Source organism: Oncorhynchus kisutch, linkage group LG5 (genome assembly GCF_002021735.2).
Source record: "Oncorhynchus kisutch isolate 150728-3 linkage group LG5, Okis_V2, whole genome shotgun sequence".
Taxonomy (NCBI): Eukaryota; Metazoa; Chordata; class Actinopteri; order Salmoniformes; family Salmonidae; genus Oncorhynchus; species Oncorhynchus kisutch.
In genome coordinates, this window is record NC_034178.2 from 64865741 (window position 1) to 64885607 (window position 19867).

Sequence of the window (19867 nt, forward strand, 5' to 3'; positions counted from 1 at the left end):
CAACTTCCCCTCTAAATACACCTCTGCTGTCTTCAACCAAGATCTCAGCGATCACTGCCTCATTGCCTGCATCCGTAATGGGTCAGTGGTCAAACGACCTCCACTCATCACTGTAAAACGCTCCCTGAAACACTTCAGCGAGCAGGCCTTTCTAATCGACCTGGCCGGGGTATCCTGGAAGGATATTGATCTCATCCCGTCAGTAGAGGATGCCTGGATATTTTTTTAAATGCCTTCCTAACCATCTTAAATAAACATGCCCCATTCAAGAAATTTAGAACCAGGAACAGATATAGCCCTTGGTTCTCCCCAGACCTGACTGCCCTTAACCAACACAAAAACATCCTATGGCGTTCTGCATTAGCATCGAACAGCCCCCCTGATATGCAGCTATTCAGGGAAGCCAGAAACCATTATACACAGGCAGTTAGAAAAGCCAAGGCTAGCTTTTTCAAGCAGAAATTTGCTTCCTGCAACACTAACTCAAAAAAGTTCTGGGACACTGTAAAGTCCATGGAGAATAAGAACACCTCCTTCCAGCTGCCCACTGCACTGAAGATAGGAAACACTGTCACCACTGATAAATCCACCATAATTGAGAATTTCAATAAGCATTTTTCTACGGCTGGCCATGCTTTCCACCTGGCTACTCCTACCCCGGTCAACAGCACTGCACCCCCAACAGCAACTCGCCCAAGCCTTCCCCATTTCTCCTTCTCCCAAATCCATTCAGCTGATGTTCTGAAAGAGCTGCAAAATCTGGACCCCTACAAATCAGCCGGGCTAGACAATCTGGACCTTTTTTTTCTAAAATTATCTGCCGAAATTGTTGCCACCCCTATTACTAGCCTGTTCAACCTCTCTTTCGTGTCGTCTGAGATTCCCAAAGATTGGAAAGCAGCTGCGGTCATCCCCCTCTTCAAAGGGGGGGACACTCTTGACCCAAACTGCTACAGACCTATATCTATCCTACCATGCCTTTCTAAGGTCTTCGAAAGCCAAGTCAACAAACAGATTACTGACCATTTCGAATCTCACCATACCTTCTCTGCTATGCAATCTGGTTTCAGAGCTGGTCATGGGTGCACCTCAGCCACGCTCAAGGTCCTAAACGATATCTTCACCGCCATCGATAAGAAACATTACTGTGCAGCTGTATTCATTGATCTGGCCAAGGCTTTCGACTCTGTCAATCACCACATCCTCATCGGCAGACTCGACAGCCTTGGTTTCTCAAATGATTGCCTCGCCTGGTTCACCAACTACTTCTCTGATAGAGTTCAGTGTGTCAAATCGAAGGGTCTGCTGTCCAGACCTCTGGCAGTCTCTATGGGGGTGCCAACAGGGTTCAATTCTTGGACCGACTCTCTTCTCTGTATACATCAATGAGGTCGCTCTTGCTGATGGTGAGTCTCTGATCCACCTCTACGCAGACGTCACCATTCTGTATACTTCCGGCCCTTCTTAGGACACTGTGTTAACAACCCTCCAGGCAAGCTTCAATGCCATACAACTCTCCTTCTGTGGCCTCCAATTGCTCTTAAATACAAGTAAAACTAAATGCATGCTCTTCAACCGATCGCTACCTGCACCTACCCGCCTGTCCAACATCACTACTCTGGACGGCTCTGACTTAGAATACGTGGACAACTACAAATATTTAGGGGTCTGGTTAGACTGTAAACTCTCCTTCCAGACCCATATCAAACATCTCCAATCCAAAGTTAAATCTAGAATTGGCTTCCTATTTCGCAACAAAGCATCCTTCACTCATGCTGCCAAACATACCCTTGTAAAACTGACCATCCTACCAATCCTCGACTTTGGCGATGTCATTTACAAAATAGCCTCCAATACCCTACTCAACAAATTGGATGCAGTCTATCACAGTGCAATCCGTTTTGTCACCAAAGCCCCATATACTACCCACCATTGCGACCTGTACGCTCTCGTTGGCTGGCCCTCGCTTCATACTCGTCGCCAAACCCACTGGCTCCATGTCATCTACAAGACCCTGCTAAGTAAAGTCCCCCCTTATCTCAGCTCGCTGGTCACCATAGCATCTCCCACCTGTAGCACACGCTCCAGCAGGTATATCTCTCTAGTCACCCCCAAAACCAATTCTTTCTTTGGCCGCCTCTCCTTCCAGTTCTCTGCTGCCAATGACTGGAACGAACTACAAAAATCTCTGAAACTGGAAACACTTATCTCCCTCACTAGCTTTAAGCACCAACTGTCAGAGCAGCTCACAGATTACTGCACCTGTACATAGCCCACCTATAATTTAGCCCAAACAACTACCTCTTTCCCAACTGTATTTAATTTATTTATTTATTTTGCTCCTTTGCACCCCATTATTTTTATTTCTACTTTGCACATTCTTCCATTGCAAAACTACCATTCCAGTGTTTTACTTGCTATATTGTATTTACTTTGCCACCATTGCCTTTTTTGCCTTTACCTCCCTTCTCACCTCATTTGCTCACATTGTATATAGACTTGTTTATACTGTATTATTGACTGTATGTTTGTTTTACTACATGTGTAACTCTGTGTCGTTGTATCTGTCGAACTGCTTTGCTTTATCTTGGCCAGGTCGCAATTGTAAATGAAAACTTGTTCTCAACTTGCCTACCTGGTTAAATAAAGATAAAATAAATAAATAAATAAAAAGCTGCCAGATTCTAACCCTGAGCATGTAGATACCAGATTCTAACCATAACCATGTAGCTGCCAGATTCTAACTCTGAGCATGTAGCTGCCAGATTCTAACCCTGATTATGTAGCTACCAGATTCTAACCCTGAGCATGTAGCTGCCAGATTCTAACCCTGACCATGTAGCTGTCGGATTCTAACCCTTACCATGTAGCTGCCAGTTTCTAACCCTGACCGTCTAGCTGCCAGACTCAAATCCTGATGATATAGCTGCCAGATTCTAACCCTGACCATGTAGCTGCCAGATTCTAACCCTGACCATGTAGCTGCCAGATTCTAAGCCTGACCATGTAGCTGCCATATTCTAAGCTTGACCATGTAGCTGCCAGATTCTAACCCTGACCATGTAGCTGCCAGATTCTTCTGCAGTCTCACTAGGCCTGTAATTCTGCTATTTAAAGGTGATGTTAATTGATTGAATGCCTGCCAGGTACTACAGAACACTATGATTTAGACACAGATTTTCTGGTTTAGATGCCAGTTTCTCTTTTGAGGGAAGAATGTGCCTCAAGCAGTGAAACTTGTGGATTTCCAAGGATGGGTGGTCTCTCTTGACTCTCTGTCTCAATAAGAGTGAGATAGTGTAGTGTATGGGAATGGCTGCTCTAACACCAGATACATTAATGGTGAAAGTTGCTAATAACACACCATCAGGTTTTACAACCTTGTATGTCGACAGACTGTTTAACAACCTCAGGGGCATGATCTGAATATTTTTTTCATTTTCTATTTTTTACTTGTGACACTGAACGTTCCACACCCAACCCACATGAAAGCCGCAGGTGATTTTGAAGGTGTGTGTGTGTGTGTGTGTGTGTGTGTGTGTGTGTGTGTGTGTGTGTGTGTGTGTGTGTGTGTGTGTGTGTGTGTGTGTGTGTGTGTGTGTGTGTGTGTGTGTGTGTGTGTGTGTGTGTGTGTGTGTGTGTGTGTGTGTGTGCGTGTGTGTGTGCCTGTATGTGTGTCCGTGTGTGTGTGTGCTTGTATGTGTGCATGTCAATCAAATGTAGGCATTCTATTAAAATGTTGAGTGAAATGAACACCCCTACTCAACCATTTTTCAGCTCCTCCTCCTCCATTCCTCTCCATTGCTCTCCATTGCTCTCCATTCCTCTCGCTTTGTAAACATGTCTCCTATAGTTTCACTTTTTGTTGATCTTTCAGTCAACAGTGAGGTGAATGTACAGTGTTGTACTACAGGAGACAGCTGCTGTCCAGTCAATACAGGGTAAGAGATCAGTGCTCTATATAATGAGGGTTGTGAGCTGTTTCTGACTCTGACACTTGGGTAGTGTTCAGTGGGGAGGAAATGTTTTGAAACGAGGAGGTACCATACCTGGACTTGACTAATAGGAACATCGTATTTTCATTTTCAGTAAAAAAAAAATAATCCCAAAATGTTTGTTTTTTTAAACATTGTAAAACAGTTTGCAAGGGTGTGCCTTACTGAACATGGTGGCGTCAGCTGTAGCTATAGTCTACTGTGGTATAAAATGGTTTTGGCCTCGTAGTTGAATATGTAGAGATTGGGTGACTCCTATGCAATTGGTATGGTGTCTCCAAAATTCCCCAGAAGTTGGAAACTGTTGTGATTGATTAGGGCGACTATATCCAGAGATAATATAGAATATTGATTAGGGTGCCACCAGTAATTGATCTTGGCACATCTCAGTCAACGCAGATGCCATAGAAGTATCATATTTGGAATACTATATTAATACACAACATTTCTACTCCTAAGGGAACGAGGGTTCATGATGTTTGAGAGCTTTTCTTTGTGCTGCTCTCTGACCGGCGAGCTGGTGCGCTTGCTCCACGGACCATGGAAGATATTCTTTAGTTATCTTCACTCAGACAGAATGGTCCTTGGGAGCACTTTGGCCCTGGCTGATTCATGAGAAGAAGTCTGAGGTACTGGGAGAGGAGCAGAGTTTCAACCCTTCCCTTTCCTTTTAAGACAGTTCATTCAGAACAGAAAACCGTACTGCATCTCGTAAATACAAAATAAAAAAGATTGTTAAGAGCCCAAGAGAGTAGGTTACTATCAAACACAAAAGCAAAAGCTAACTAAAGGAACCAAATCAAACTAGATATTGCAAGGTGGATGTATTGTATCGGTCGCTGACTCCGTGTCTTTAGTGTGAATCTCAAAAAGCAATGTACTCAACCATATAGTCCTTTCTATCATTGTGCAAGTCGAGGCCAGAATCTTTCTATACTTGTTGTCAAGGCCGATAATATAGTTAACAATGACATACCACTCACATACTTCATAGCTCCATCTAAGTCACAGAAAGAGCAGTGTCTAACAGGAAAGCTATAGATAATAGCATAAGTGATGGGTTTAGCCCTCTCTCTCTATGATACAGAAAGCAATGGAAGTTGCCTTTGTCATTTGCACTCAAATCCTCATTTTTGTACGATGCTGTCTTTCTACTGTCTTACTCTGAGAGCAAACTGCATACAGATGTAGGATCTTCATTTGATCACCCTGTTGCAGGACAATGTTCCTGCAATGAAGGACATTTTTAACTTGTAGTGTATTTAAGGTTTCACTGCAAACTGGCTCAAATGAAGAACCCACATCTGTAGTTATAAAACCATTCACAGTGACAGGGGATCTATGTAGCTTTGAACTGGCTACACCACAGTGATTCACAAGGAAAACAGACGACTGGGAGGTGATTTAGTTTGGCTGAAAACAGGGGAGGCTCTTTTGTGAGGGAGGAACATGCAAACAATAGATTATTTTAATGCTTTAAAAAAACGTTTTTATCCCATAACAAATTCAGAAAGACAAAACTGAAAATGGAGATGTTTGAAAGCAGGTTTGAGGGTTGAATGTGTTGCTTCAAATGTCAACTTTATACTGATGAATCATTGAGAGAAAGATTTGTGTTTTGTTGGGAGACAATTATTGAAAGTGCTACATTTGGCACTGGATAACTGTGAAATTCACTTAACGTAATCGCTTCAAACCACCTGTTTCAGACTTTAAGAATGTCATTGCTAAGGTTATGGGCTTGGCATATGTGCAGTTTTAAACACATGAAGTTGAGTTCTTTCCCTTAGATAATATGCTGATGAAAGGTTGAGTTGATTTAGTTTTCCCAGAGCGTTGTAATGGTGCTTTGACTAACATAGTCCAATTGTGATTATTTTGCTCGGTTGACAATATATCTGATAGGCCGATATGAGTTGCTGTACTCAGCTATACCCTCTGTTATGTGTGTGTGTATATAGCTGACAAAACACACACACACACACAAGCATGTACGTACGCACACACACACACACACACACACACACACACACACACACACACACACACACACACACACACACACACACACACACACACACACACACACACACACACACACACACAGAGATTATATACTGTATTCAAACAAACACTCAAAATCATTTGGATTCCAGCCAAAGCCTCTTCTTTTCTTTTTCCACACACACACACACACACACACACACACACACACACACACACACACACACACACACACACACACACACACACACACACACACACACACACACACACACACACACACACACACACACACACATATACACACACATATACACACACACACATATACACATTGTACTGAGATGTTATCTTGCTTCTATTGATCGCAAGGAAGAAATACACTCAATCACAGGAACATGCAGTACTGTCCAAAGCCAGGGCTAACTAACCTAGAACAACAACTGTGTTGTACTGTAAGTCATTAAATAGCAAACAAAAACCTTGGCACTACATTTTTGCCGATTATATCAAATCAAATCAAATCTAATTTTATTTGTCACATACACATGGTTAGCAGATGTTAATGCGAGTGTAGCGAAATGCTTGTGCTTCTAGTTCCGACAATGCAGTAATAACCAACAAGTAATCTAGCTAACAATTCCAAAACTACTACCTTATAGACACAAGTGTAAGGGGATAAAGAATATGTACATAAAGATATATGAATGAGTGATGGTACAGAGCGGCATAGGCAAGATACAGTAGATGGTATTGAGTGCAGTATATACACAGCAGTATGTGGACAACCTTAAAATTTGTGGATTCGGCAATTGCAACCACACCCGTTGCTGACAGGTGTATAAAATTGAGCACACCGCCATACAATCTCCATAGACAAACATTAGCAGTAGAATGGCCTTACTGAAGAGCTCAGTGACTTTCAACGTGGCACTGTCAAGTCAGTTTGTCAAATTCCTGCCCTGCTAGAGCTGCCCCGGTCAACTGTCAGTAACGCTATTGTGAAGTGGAAACGTGTAGGAGCATCAACGTCTTAGCCGCGAAGTGGTAGGCTCACAGATTGGAACCCCTGAGTCGTGAAGCGCGTAGCTCGTAAAAATCGTCTGACCTCGGTTGCAACACTCGGTTGCAACACTTATGAAATTTAATGTCATGTAGTATTTTAAACTGTATGTAACTGCTGTAGCTGCTGCCTAATCGTCCAACATCAGTGCCCAAACTCACTAATGCTCTTGTGGCTGAATGGAAACAAGTCCCCACAGCAATGTTCCAACATCTAGTGGAAAGCCTTCCCAGTAGAGTGGAGGCTCTTATAGCAGCAATGTTCCAATATCTAGTGGAAAGCCTTTCCAGTAGAGTGGAGGCTCTTATAGCAGCAATGTTCCAACATCTAGTGGAAAGCCTTCCCAGTAGAGTGGAGGCTCTTATAGCAGCAATGTTCCAACATCTAGTAGAAAGCCTTCCCAGTAGAGTGGAGTCTGTTAAAGCAGCAAAGGGAGGACCAACTCCATATTAATGCTGATGATTTTGGATCGAGATGTTCGAAGAGCAGGTATCCACCTACTTTTGGTCAACGTTCAACAATTTGGGGTCACTTAGAAATGTCCTTGTTTTTGAAAGAAAAGCACATTTTTTGTCCATTAAAATAACATAAAATTCATCCGAAATACAGTGTAGGCATTGTTAATGTTGGAAATGACTATTGTAGCTGGAAATGGCTGATCTTTTATGGAATATCTACGTAGGCTTACAGAGGCCCATTTTCAGCAACCATCACTCCTGTGTTCCAATGGCACGTTGTGTTAGCTATTCCAAGTTTATCATTTTAAAAGGCTAATTGATCATTAGAAAACCCTTTTGCAATTATGTTAGCACAGCTGAAAACTGTTGTCCTGATTAAAGAAGCAATAAAACTGGCCTTCTTTAGACTAGTTGAGTATCTGGAGCATCAGCATTTTTGGATTCGATTAGAGGCTCAAAATGGCCAGAAACAAAGACCTTTCTTCTGAAACTCCTCAGTCTATTCTTAAAAAATATATATATATATTTTAAATGACCCCTTTTTCATGGTATCTAATTGTTTTTAGTAGCTGCTATCTTGTCTCATCGCTACAACTCCCGTACAGGCTCAGGAGAGACGAAGGTTGAAAGTCATGCGTCCTCCGATACACAACCCAACCAAGCCGCACTGCTTCTTAACACAGCGCCATCCAACCCGGAAGCCAGCCGCACCAATGTGTCGGAGGAAACACTGTGCAATTTTCTCATTTTGTCTGTCATAGTTGAAGTGTACCTATGATGAAAATTACAGGCCTCTCTCATCTTTTTAAGTGTATGTCCTCAATATACAATTCAAAAGTTTGGGGTCACTTAGAAATGTCCTTGTGTATATATATATATATATATATAAGGACATTATATATAAGGACATTTCTAAGTGACCCCAAACTTTTGAATTGTATATTGAGGACATACACTATATATTGGAATCATTAACTCCCCTGGATGTATTTTTTACATTTCATGACTAGGATCAGTAAAATTGATTCTGATGTATGTAATTGTTAACTTTCAATGTGTAACTAAATGTTGCATTAAAGCATAGTAGTCTACAAGAAAGGTAATGCTTTGAGGAGGTGGCTTGCTTACAGCGACTTGATAATGAATGTGCTATTTACAGTAATCAGTAAGCACGCCCACGTTTCTCAGTTAGTAAAATGTGACTTTTTTGGGTTTCAATAGTAGGTGGAGTCTAGTCAGATCTCTAGATCAGAACATGAGTGTATAGAGACTTTCTATGGACTGAGGTGGTCCTAACATGGACACAGTAGTACTGTACAGTAAGACTGCGAATCCCCTGTGAGAGGATACCCCCCTCCCCCATGACCAACTGAAATTGAATTGCCGCTATTTGCATAATGATAGCTAGCTGGGCTCACGGCGGACTCGCCTAGAGATGAAAAGTAGCAATCACTGAGAGAGAGAGAGAGCAGAATTAGGCCGATACCCACTAATTATCAAAATCCAGAAAAGAGCTGTTAAATTCTACAACCACCTAAAAGGAAGTGATTCACAAACCTTCCATAACAAAGCCATCACCTACAGAGAGATGAACCTGGAGAAGAGTCCCCTAAGCAAGCTGGTCCTGGGGCTCTGTTCACAAACACAAACACACACTACAGAGCCCCAGGACAGCAGCACAATTAGACCCAACCAAATCATGAGAAAACAAAAAGATAACTACTTAACACATTGGAAAGAATTAACAAAAAAACAGAGCAAACTAGAATGCTATTTGGCCCTACACAGAGAGTACACAGCGGCAGAATACCTGACCACTGTGACTGACCCAAAATTAAGGAAAGCCTTGACTATGTACAGACTCAGTGAGCATAGCCTTGCTATTGAGAAAGGCCGCCGTAGGCAGACATGGCTCTCAAGAGAAGACAGGCTATGTGCTCACTGCCCACAAAATGAGGTGGAAACTGAGCTGCACTTCCTAACCTCCTGCCCAATGTATGACCATATTAGAGAGACATATTTCCCTCAGATTACACAGATCCACAAAGAATTCGAAAACAAATCCAATTTTGAAAAACTCCCATATCTACTGGGTGAAATTACACAGTGTGCCATCACAGCAGCAAGATTTGTGACCTGTTGCCACGAGAAAAGGGCAACCAGTGAAGAACAAACACCATTGTAAATACAACCCATATTTATGCTTATTTATTTTATCTTGTGTCCTTTAGCCATTTGTACATTGTTAGAACACTGTATATATATATAATATGACATTTGTAATGTCTTTACTGTTTTGAAACTTCTGTATGTGTAATGTTTACTGTTAATTTTTGTTGTTTTTCACTTTATATATTCAGAGAGATATTCACTTACTTTGGCAAAGTAAACATATGTTTCCCATGCCAATAAATCCCCTTGAATTAAATAGAATTGAGAGAGATATTTAAATGATTGTATTACTGCTCGCCTGTCAATATGACAGGAGATTGACAATGTAAAAACATATCTGGATTCTTCTGTCATTTTATATGCAGGCTAAAGAGAGGTGTAGCGGTCTAAGGCACTGCATCTCAGTGCTAGATGCATCACTACAGACACCCTGGTTCGAATCCAGGCTGTATCACAACCAGCCGTAATTGGGAGTCCCATAGGGCGGCGCACAATTGGCCCAGCATTGTCCTGGTTTTGCCGGGGTAGGCCGTCATTGTCCTGGTTTGGCCGGTGTAGGCCGTCATTGTCCAGGTTTGGCCAGTGTAGGCTGTCATTGTCCTGGTATGGCCGGTGTAGGCCGTCATTGTCCTGGTTTGGCCGGTGTAGGCCGTCATTGTCCTGGTATGGCCGGGGTAGGCCGTCATTGTCCTGGTTTGGCCGGTGTAGGCCGTCATTGTCCTGGTTTGGCCGGGGTAGGCCGTCATTGTCCTGGTTTGGCCGGTGTAGGCTGTCATTGTCCTGGTATGGCCGGTGTAGGCTGTCATTGTCCTGGTATGGCCGGTGTAGGCCGTCATTGTCCTGGTTTGGCCGGTGTAGGCAGTCATTGTCCTGGTTTGGCCGGTGTAGGCCGTCATTGTCCTGGTTTGGCCGGTGTAGGCCGTCATTGTAAATAAGAATTTGTTCTTAACTGATTGCCTAATTACATAAAGTAAAAATACTTTCAACACATTTGTCTCTAGTTTAATTCACCATCACAGTTGTATAACTAGCCAAGTATTCCTACCAGTTTTCATATTACTGGCATGTATGTGACCCTCTCCTGGTTATATTTCCTGAGCAAGCATCCTCTTCTATGTGATTCTGAAATGCCCAGTATTCATCCCAAATCCATGATGACCCTGTTCTGAAATTCAAACTCAATAATTCAGCGTCATTCTCAATAAACCCCACTCTGGACTGATGATGTCGTCTGTCTGGGGACCTTGGCTGTGACATAACAACCTGCCAGCCATCCAGTGTTTCAGACAGCCATTTTCTCCCCGGGGGGACACACACTGTCGTGGGCCTCCGATAAGTACACAACCCCCTTCCTATTAAAACACAACCATTTGACTGTTTACATTATCGGGACTTAGACTCATTTATTACAGTCCTCTAAAGGCCTGTTTAATAGGCTGGTGTTGGAGAGAGATGGAGCTGGTGTTGGAGAGAGATGGAGCTGGTGTTGGAGAGAGATGGAGCTGGTGTTTAATAGGCTGGTGTTGGAGAGAGATGGAGCTGGTGTTTAATAGGCTGGTGTTGGAGAGAGATGGAGCTGGTGTTTAATAGGCTGGTGTTGGAGAGAGATGGAGCTGGTGTTTAATAGGCTGGTGTTGGAGAGAGATGGAGCTGGTGTTTAATAGGCTGGTGTTGGAGAGAGATGGAGCTGGTGTTTAATAGGCTGGTGTTGGAGAGAGATGGAGCTGGTGGCAGGTCTCATGGCTGGTTATAACTGGTTATAGCTGGTTATAGCTGGTTATAGCTTCCCCAAATGAGACTCATTACTTTCATAGTGCACTACTTTTGACCAGGGCTCATAGGGCTTTGGTCAAAAGTTGTTGCACTGTAAAGGGAACGGGGTTCCATTTGACATGCAGCACTGTATAGGGAATGGGGTTCCATTTGGCATGCAGCACTGTATAGGGAATGGGGTTCCATTTGGCATGCAGCACTGTATAGGGAACGGGGTTCCATTTGACATGCAGCACTGTATAGGGAATGGGGTTCCATTTGACATGCAGCACTGTATAGGGAGAATGGGGTTCCATTTATGCATCACTGTATAGGGAACGGGGTTCCATTTGACATGCAGCACTGTATAGGGAGAACAGGGTTCCATTTGACATGCAGCACTGTATAGGGAATGGGGTTCCATTTGACATGCAGCACTGTATAGGGAATGGGGTTCCATTTGACATGCAGCACTGTATAGGGAATGGGGTTCCATTTGACATGCAGCACTGTAAAGGGAATGGGGTTCCATTTGACATGCAGCACTGTATAGGGAATGGGGTTCCATTTGACATGCAGCACTGTATAGGGAATGGGGTTCCATTTGACATGCAGCACTGTATAGGGAATGGGGTTCCATTTGACATGCATCACTGTATAGGGAACGGGGTTCCATTTGACATGCAGCACTGTATAGGGAGAACAGGGTTCCATTTGACATGCAGCACTGTATAGGGAATGGGGTTCCATTTGACATGCAGCACTGTATAGGGAATGGGGTTCCATTTGACATGCAGCACTGTATAGGGAATGGGGTTCCATTTGACATGCAGCACTGTAAAGGGAATGGGGTTCCATTTGACATGCAGCACTGTATAGGGAATGGGGTTCCATTTGACATGCAGCACTGTATAGGGAATGGGGTTCCATTTGACATGCAGCACTGTATAGGGAATGGGGTTCCATTTGACATGCAGCACTGTATAGGGAATGAGGTTCCATTTGACATGCAGCACTGTATAGGGAATGAGGTTCCATTTGACATGCAGCACTGTATAGGGAATGGGGTTCCATTTGACATGCAGCACTGTAAAGGGAATGAGGTTCCATTTGACATGCAGCACTGTATAGGGAACGGGGTTCCATTTGACATGCAGCCGTTTTCTCTTGTATTTACTGTGTGAGTCTTTGCCCCCAGCATTTGACTGACAAGAAAAGAGTTGCAGAGCAAACCCTGATTGGTCCGGGGACGTTTTCTCACTCCGTTGTTAAATATATCTCGCTGCATAGTAATCTGGAACCCTGCTTTTGAAAGAGTGTGTGTGTGTGGGGGGGGGGGTGCACAAATGTATTTATGTTTGTGTTTTATAGTGTGTACCTGCAAGAGGAGTGACAGAGAGAGGTGAGTGACAGAGAGAGAGGAGTGACAGAGAGAGAGTAGTGACAGAGAGAGTGACAGAGAGAGAGGAGTGACAGAGAGAGAGGAGTGACAGAGAGAGAGGAGTGACAGGGAGAGGAGTGACACAGACAGAGGAGTGACAGGGAGAGGAGTGACACAGACAGAGGAGTGACAGAGAGAGGAGTGACAGAGGGAGAGGAGTGACAGAGAGAGAGGAGTGACAGAGAGAGGTGAGTGACAGTTAGAGAGGAGTGACAGAGAGAGAGGAGTGACAGAGATAGGAGTGACAAAGAGAGGAGTGACAGAGAGAGAGGAGTGACAGAGAGAGAGGAGTGACAGAGAGAGGAGTGACAGAGAGAGAGGAGTGACAGAGAGAGGAATGACAGAGAGAGGATTGACAGAGAGATGATGTGACATATGGTCTGGACCATATCTCTGTGTTATTTTCATCCTCACAAGGTAATCTACATCGGAGTCTTCCAACTCATTACAAACCTGTATGCATCATTTTGGGTGAACCCATCGCACTGACTACTGTACAGAATAGATATCAAGCCCAATTGCATACCGATTTCTCACTACATATCCATTTGCAAGCCACTCAACAACCCACTACACCAGTTATGCATGATTATCTTCAGGTGTGTTACCACTGATCTATGTAACTTAACTTAGTCGCTGTCTGCCTATTCTCCTCTCCCTGTGTCTCTCCTTTTTTACACTTACTTTTGAGTCATTTAGCAGACACTCTCATCCAGATACTTTTAGGAACAGTTAGGGTTAAGAGCCTTGCTCAAGGGCACAGACAGATTTTTAACCTCGTCGGATTGGAACCAGCGACCTTTCGTGGGTGAGAGATAGATAAACAGAGAGAGAGGGAGGGAGAGAGAGATTAACAGAGAGAAAGATGGAGCGATAAACAGAGAGAGAGAGAGCGATAAACAGAGAGAGAGGGAGTGAGAGAATCTGTGTGGTGTGAAAGAAGGAGAAGTACTGTGTAAAACTCGCTGAGGCAAATGCTCCAAAGGCTCCACTGGCAAGAAGGGTCTTGTTGTGAGTCATTAGATTCCCAGGTACCCCGGCTCCAGAGCTGCAGTGCCAACTCTCCTGCAGTGTGTTTTCACACATAGGGTAAGGGAGTTGGCCCGCCGCTGCTAAATGAATGTAGGGCAAACACCACAGTGTATGTGTAGACATCAGTAAGAAGTGGATGTTTGTACTTGATGACAGTCTATTCAGATCTTAATTGCTTTATCACTAAATTCTACTGACCTCCATGTTTCTACCATTGACGATGCCTAACTTTTTGTTCGCTAGCGTTTTTGTGTGTATGTGATGCAATAGTATTTAATTGAGTGAAAACATGTTGAAAGTTCTGAAGCTAAAGTTTCTCTCTCTCTCTCTCGCTCTCTCGCTCTCCCTCTTACTCTACAGAGCAGATACGGTGTATCAGACGACCGCGGCGTTCGACTTTATAGCTCCCTGCCCATGCGCCCCAACCCCAACGGGAAGAGACTGCCCTCTGCTGGGGTGAGAGCATGCTCCCCTTACCCCCACCCCCCTTACTCTCCACACCTCACCCCCTTACTCCCCACACCTCACCCCCTATTTCCCCACACCTCACCCCCTTACTCACAGTTAGTACACAGTTCAACCCTACAGTGCCGATGGCCATTAAATGCCAGTGATGTGCCACCACGAGACGAGTCGGGTGGTTTTGTGGTCTTCAACCGGTAGCACCCTCACATCTTGTGTTTCTGTATGAAGTGACTGACGAAAACACGTTCCCCACAAGATATGGTACTGTGCTAAACACTTTCTACATCTCCCTATGGAGACGTGCATCAGGGCCTGTAATCACAAAATCTTCTCAATTCATCACAATGAATAGGTGTGGGGACCTGATCCTAGTTCAGCCACTACGGGCTCAGATCAGTTCTAGGATATGTCTTCGGTCCCACTTTAAATGACGTTCAGCTTATAAAGGCATTATAAATCCTTCATAAAGCTTTCATAAACGCTACATAAATGTGTTACAAATCATTGATAAACGTATGTCATGCTTTATAAAGGGTTCATAAATGTGGCATAACTGTGTGACATACAGTAACCACTAATGTCAATGTGACATAACCCATTGTGGCATAAGCACCGCTTAATAAAGGCCTTGTAAATCATATTACATTGAGGCTCTCATGCATCTTGGTACAGCACTGCAATACCAGGATATTGGGTTTGATTCCTGCGACCACCCATATGTAAAAAATGTATTCACTCAGGACTCTAACTCGCTTTGGATAAAAGTGTCCACTTAATTGTATATATTATATCATATTTCACTCATTTCTAAGATGGCTCAACCTCTTTCCCTCTTGGGTGCATAGTTAATATTGGACCTAAAATGCAGTCATGCAGAGCAAAAAATTTTGGTGGAGCCTTTTAAAATCCACTGGGAAAAAGTGCATACTTCAGTATTTAAAAAAATAATTTTTCTTAGTTTTGTTTTTCCAGGTTTTGGATTTCCTCCATTTTTTTCTGGTTTAAGCCCATTTTTTTCTGGTTTAAGCCCATTTTTTTCTGGTTTAAGCCAATTTTTTTCTGGTTCAGCCCATTTTTTTCTGATTTAGCCCATTTTTTCACACTTTTTTTTATAGAAAAACAACTAAATGTGTTTTTCTTTGTTCCAGACAATGCTTTAAAAATCAGTGGATGACTTTTGAAGTCTGGGATAAATGTAAGAAACATAGTTTTTTTGAGTGCAGTTGCTCTTTAATTCAGTGAGCATGCCCTGGACTGAAGTTTGGTTAGCAGGTTTTCTGTAATGCAGTAAGCGCACGTGATGTGATTGGGCCACCATTGGAATGGGTGGAGTTAAAGGCCACCAACACTGTATTATACAGAGCCCCATGAAATGACACCAAAATGATACGGAAATGAAATGATACGTTCTACAGACACTACTGAGTATTCCCTACAATACTTTCTTGCTCTAAGCCAAAATGTAATTCATATACAGTGACTCACATTGGGGCCATTTATTTGACCTTGGAACATGATTTAAAACCCACATTTTATGCAAATGTCACTTAACTATTAGGGCTCTGACTATGAATTAAGTACAGCATCATGTGATATAGAGTCTTTATGGATGTGTTATATATGACCAAAGGGGTCTGACTATGAATTAAGTACAGCGTCATGTGATATAGAGTCTTTATGGATGTGTTATATATGACCAAAGGGGTCTGACTATGAATTAAGTACAGCGTCATGTGATATAGAGTCTTTATGGATGTGTTATATATGACCAAAGGGGTCTGACTATGAATTAAGTACAGCGTCATGTGATATAGAGTCTTTATGGATGTGTTATATATGACCAAAGGGGTCTGACTATGAATTAAGTACAGCGTCATGTGATATAGAGTCTTTATGGATGTGTTATATATGACCAAAGGGGTCTGACTATGAATTAAGTACAGCATCATGTGATATAGAGTCTTTATGGATGTGTTATATATGACCAAAGGGGTCTGACTATGAATTAAGTACAGCGTCATGTGATATAGAGTCTTTATGGATGTGTTATATATGACCAAAGGGGTCTGACTATGAATTAAGGACAGCGTCATGTGATATAGAGTCTTTATGGATGTGTTATATATGACCAAAGGGGTCTGACTATGAATTAAGTACAGCGTCATGTGATATAGTCTTTATGGATGTGTTATATATGACCAAAGGGGTCTGACTATGAATTAAGTACAGCATCATGTGATATAGAGTCTTTATGGATGTGTTATATATGACCAAAGGGGTCTGACTATGAATTAAGTACAGCATCATGTGATATAGAGTCTTTATGGATGTGTTATATATGACCAAAGGGGTCTGACTATGAATTAAGTACAGCGTCATGTGATATAGAGTCTTTATGGATGTGTTATATATGACCAAAGGGGTCTGACTATGAATTAAGTACAGCGTCATGTGATATAGTCTTTATGGATGTGTTATATATGACCAAAGGGGTCTGACTATGAATTAAGTACAGCATCATGTGATATAGAGTCTTTATGGATGTGTTATATATGACCAAAGGGGTCTGACTATGAATTAAGTACAGCATCATGTGATATAGTCTTTATGGATGTGTTATATATGACCAAAGGGGTCTGACTATGAATTAAGTACAGCGTCATGTGATATAGAGTCTTTATGGATGTGTTATATATGACCAAAGGGGTCTGACTATGAATTAAGTACAGCATCATGTGATATAGAGTCTTTATGGATGTATTATGAATATTTGAAGGTGTTTCACTTCAAACTAAGTGTCAATAAATAGGTTATTAACATTCTGCTGATTTATGAAGGTTCTCTCATGATCCACAGGTTATTGTAGGGTGTTTATTGGTTTTTAAATGGGTTGATGGACCTGGAAAGCTTGCACGTGTGTGTGTGTGTGTGTGTGTGTGTGTGTGTGTGTGTGTGTGTGTGTGTGTGTGTGTGTGTGTGTGTGTGTGTGTGTGTGTGTGTGTGTGTGTGTGTGTGTGTGTGTGCATGCGTGCATGTGCGTGTGTGTGTGTGTGTCAGAGCCCAGATGATTTAGAGTAGTCCAACCTGAGACTACCACATCAGGTCTTCTCTTCTGTTTCCATTCTGGAGACCAGGGCTTGATTACAACATGTTACAATGCTGCCAACATGTTGTGGCTGATCTTTCAGCGGGGGAGTTGGTGAATGTGTCAAAGACTTGACTAGGCCCATCACCGCGTGGTGTGGATCGTTTTTGTTGTGTGCATGTTTGTGTACTGAGGAAAATGGAGCTTGGTTCCAGAAGAAAGACACTTTCAATTTATTTAGGTTGGGGGCTTTCATCATGGTTTCTTGGTGTAATGTCGTCCCCAGGGGTGTGGATGAGGTAGGGACGTGGATCAGAAAAGCAGTCAGTATCTGGCGTGACCACCATTTGCCTCATGCAGCGCACAACATTTCCTTTGCATAGAGTTGATCAGGCTGGAATGTTGTCCCACTCCTCTTCAATGGCTGTGGGAAGTTGCTGCATATTGGTGGGAACTGGAACACGCTGTCGAACACGTCAATCCAGAGCATCCAAAACATGCTCAATGGTGAGTACGCAGGCCATGGAAGAACTGGGACATTTTCAGCTTCCAGGAATTGTGTACAGATCCTTGCGACATGAGGCTGTGCATTATCATGCTGAAACATGAAGTGATGGGAGGTGGATGAATGGCACGACAATGGGCCTCAGGATCTCGTCACGGTATCTCTGTGCATTCAAATTTCCATCGACAAAATGCATTTGTGTTAATTGTCCATAGCTTATGCCTGCCCATACCATAACTCTACCGCCACCATGGTGCACTCTGTTCACAACGTTGACATCAGCAAAACGCTCGCACACACAACGCCATACACTTTGTCTGTGGCGGTGAGGCCGGTTGGACATACTGCCAAATTCTTTAAAACGACGTAGGAGGTCGGCTTATGGTAGAGAAATGAGCATTCAATTCTCTGGCAACAGCTCTGGTGGACATTCCTGCAGTCAGCATGCTAATTACACACTCCCTCAAAATCTGTGGCATTGTGTTGTGTGACAAAACTGCACATTGGCCTTTTATTGTCTCCAGCACAAGGTACACCTGAGTAATGATCATGCTGTTTAATCAGCTTCTTGATATGCCACACCTGTCAGGTGGATGGATTATCTTGGTAAAGGAGAAATGCTAACAGTGATGTAAACAACTTTGTGCACAACATTTGAGAGAAATAAGCATTTTGTGCATATGGAACATTTCTGGGATCTTTTATTTCAGCTCACTTACATGTTGCGTTTATATTTTTGTTCAGTGTGTAATCATACGGAATGTGGTTCCTCGCTCTATAGCTACAACTGACTGGTGAACTGTGGTTGAGAAAGGAAGAGTTCCAAAACGCTAGATCCACCAATTTTTCACATTTGTGTTTTTTCATCAGTAATGATTGCTTATGGGTACCTTCATGTCTCTTTCCAAGAGACTCTTTCCCATTATATACAAAAAAATCATAATTAAAATCGAAGTCAATTGCTTTCTTTTATCCATTTAACATAAGAACAATGGATAAGAGAGATTTTAATTTCATATGTCTTCCACACTCAATCCATGCAAACTTTTCTCTCTGAATTATCTCTCTCAGCCCTGCTTCAGGGTTCAATGGGGAACAGTGCAATATTGTTGGTGGGCTCCTTTTTTAATTACAATAGAGATTCTATTGATGTTTCCAACCACATGTCCTAAATAATTTATCAAGCGGAAGACTGCTAACAAAGCATTTCTACGAAACCCATCTGGTTTCGGGGCCAAGAACCATACGTTATCTAAAGTGAATATTGTAAATGGTGCTCTGCGGAGAGCCCACGGACAAATCATCCAAATGAGCTACTTGTCAGGGAGGCTGGAGGTAGTAAAGATATATATCCACTTTCATTCGACTCTCTGTCGCTAGAATTAAACTGTACATGCTAAATCTGCACGTCAAGGTTATTTATAAAATGGAAGGGAGTGAGGGACACAGGAAACGTTTCATAAATGTTCAAATAGTGGTGATTTCAATAGCCGATAGCCTACACACAGCCAATAGCCTACAGACATCCGAGAGCCTACAGACAGCCGATAGGCTACAGACAGCCGATAGGCTACAGACAGCCGATAGGCTACTACACACAGCCGAAAGCCTACACACAGCCAATAGCCTACAGACAGACGATTGCCAACAGAAAGACGATAGCCTACAGACAGACAATAGGCTACTACACACAGCCAATAGCCTACAGACAGCCGATAGGCTACAGACATCCGAGAGCCTACAGACATCCGAGAGCCTACAGACAGTCGATAGGCTACAGACAGCCGATAGGCTACAGACAGCCGATAGGCTACTACACACAGCCGAAAGCCTACAGACAGATGATAGCCTACAGACAGACAATAGCCTACAGACAGATTCAACAGCCGATATCC

General features: G+C 42.8%; 1 protein-coding gene across 3 annotated transcripts in view; it reads left to right on the top strand.

The window, feature by feature from the left end:
- The window catches only part of LOC109891654 (TOX high mobility group box family member 2), a 205132-nt gene that overhangs the window by 58375 nt on the left and 126890 nt on the right, over positions 1-19867 (top strand). For 2 of the 3 annotated variants that reach the window (XM_031825676.1, XM_020484174.2), the window contains exon 2: positions 14278-14373. The exons of the other annotated variant lie outside the window; for it this stretch is intronic. In XM_031825676.1, coding sequence (XP_031681536.1) covers positions 14278-14373 — 96 coding nt within the window. The remainder of the gene's footprint in view (positions 1-14277; positions 14374-19867) is intronic. 3 annotated transcript variants of the gene reach the window in all.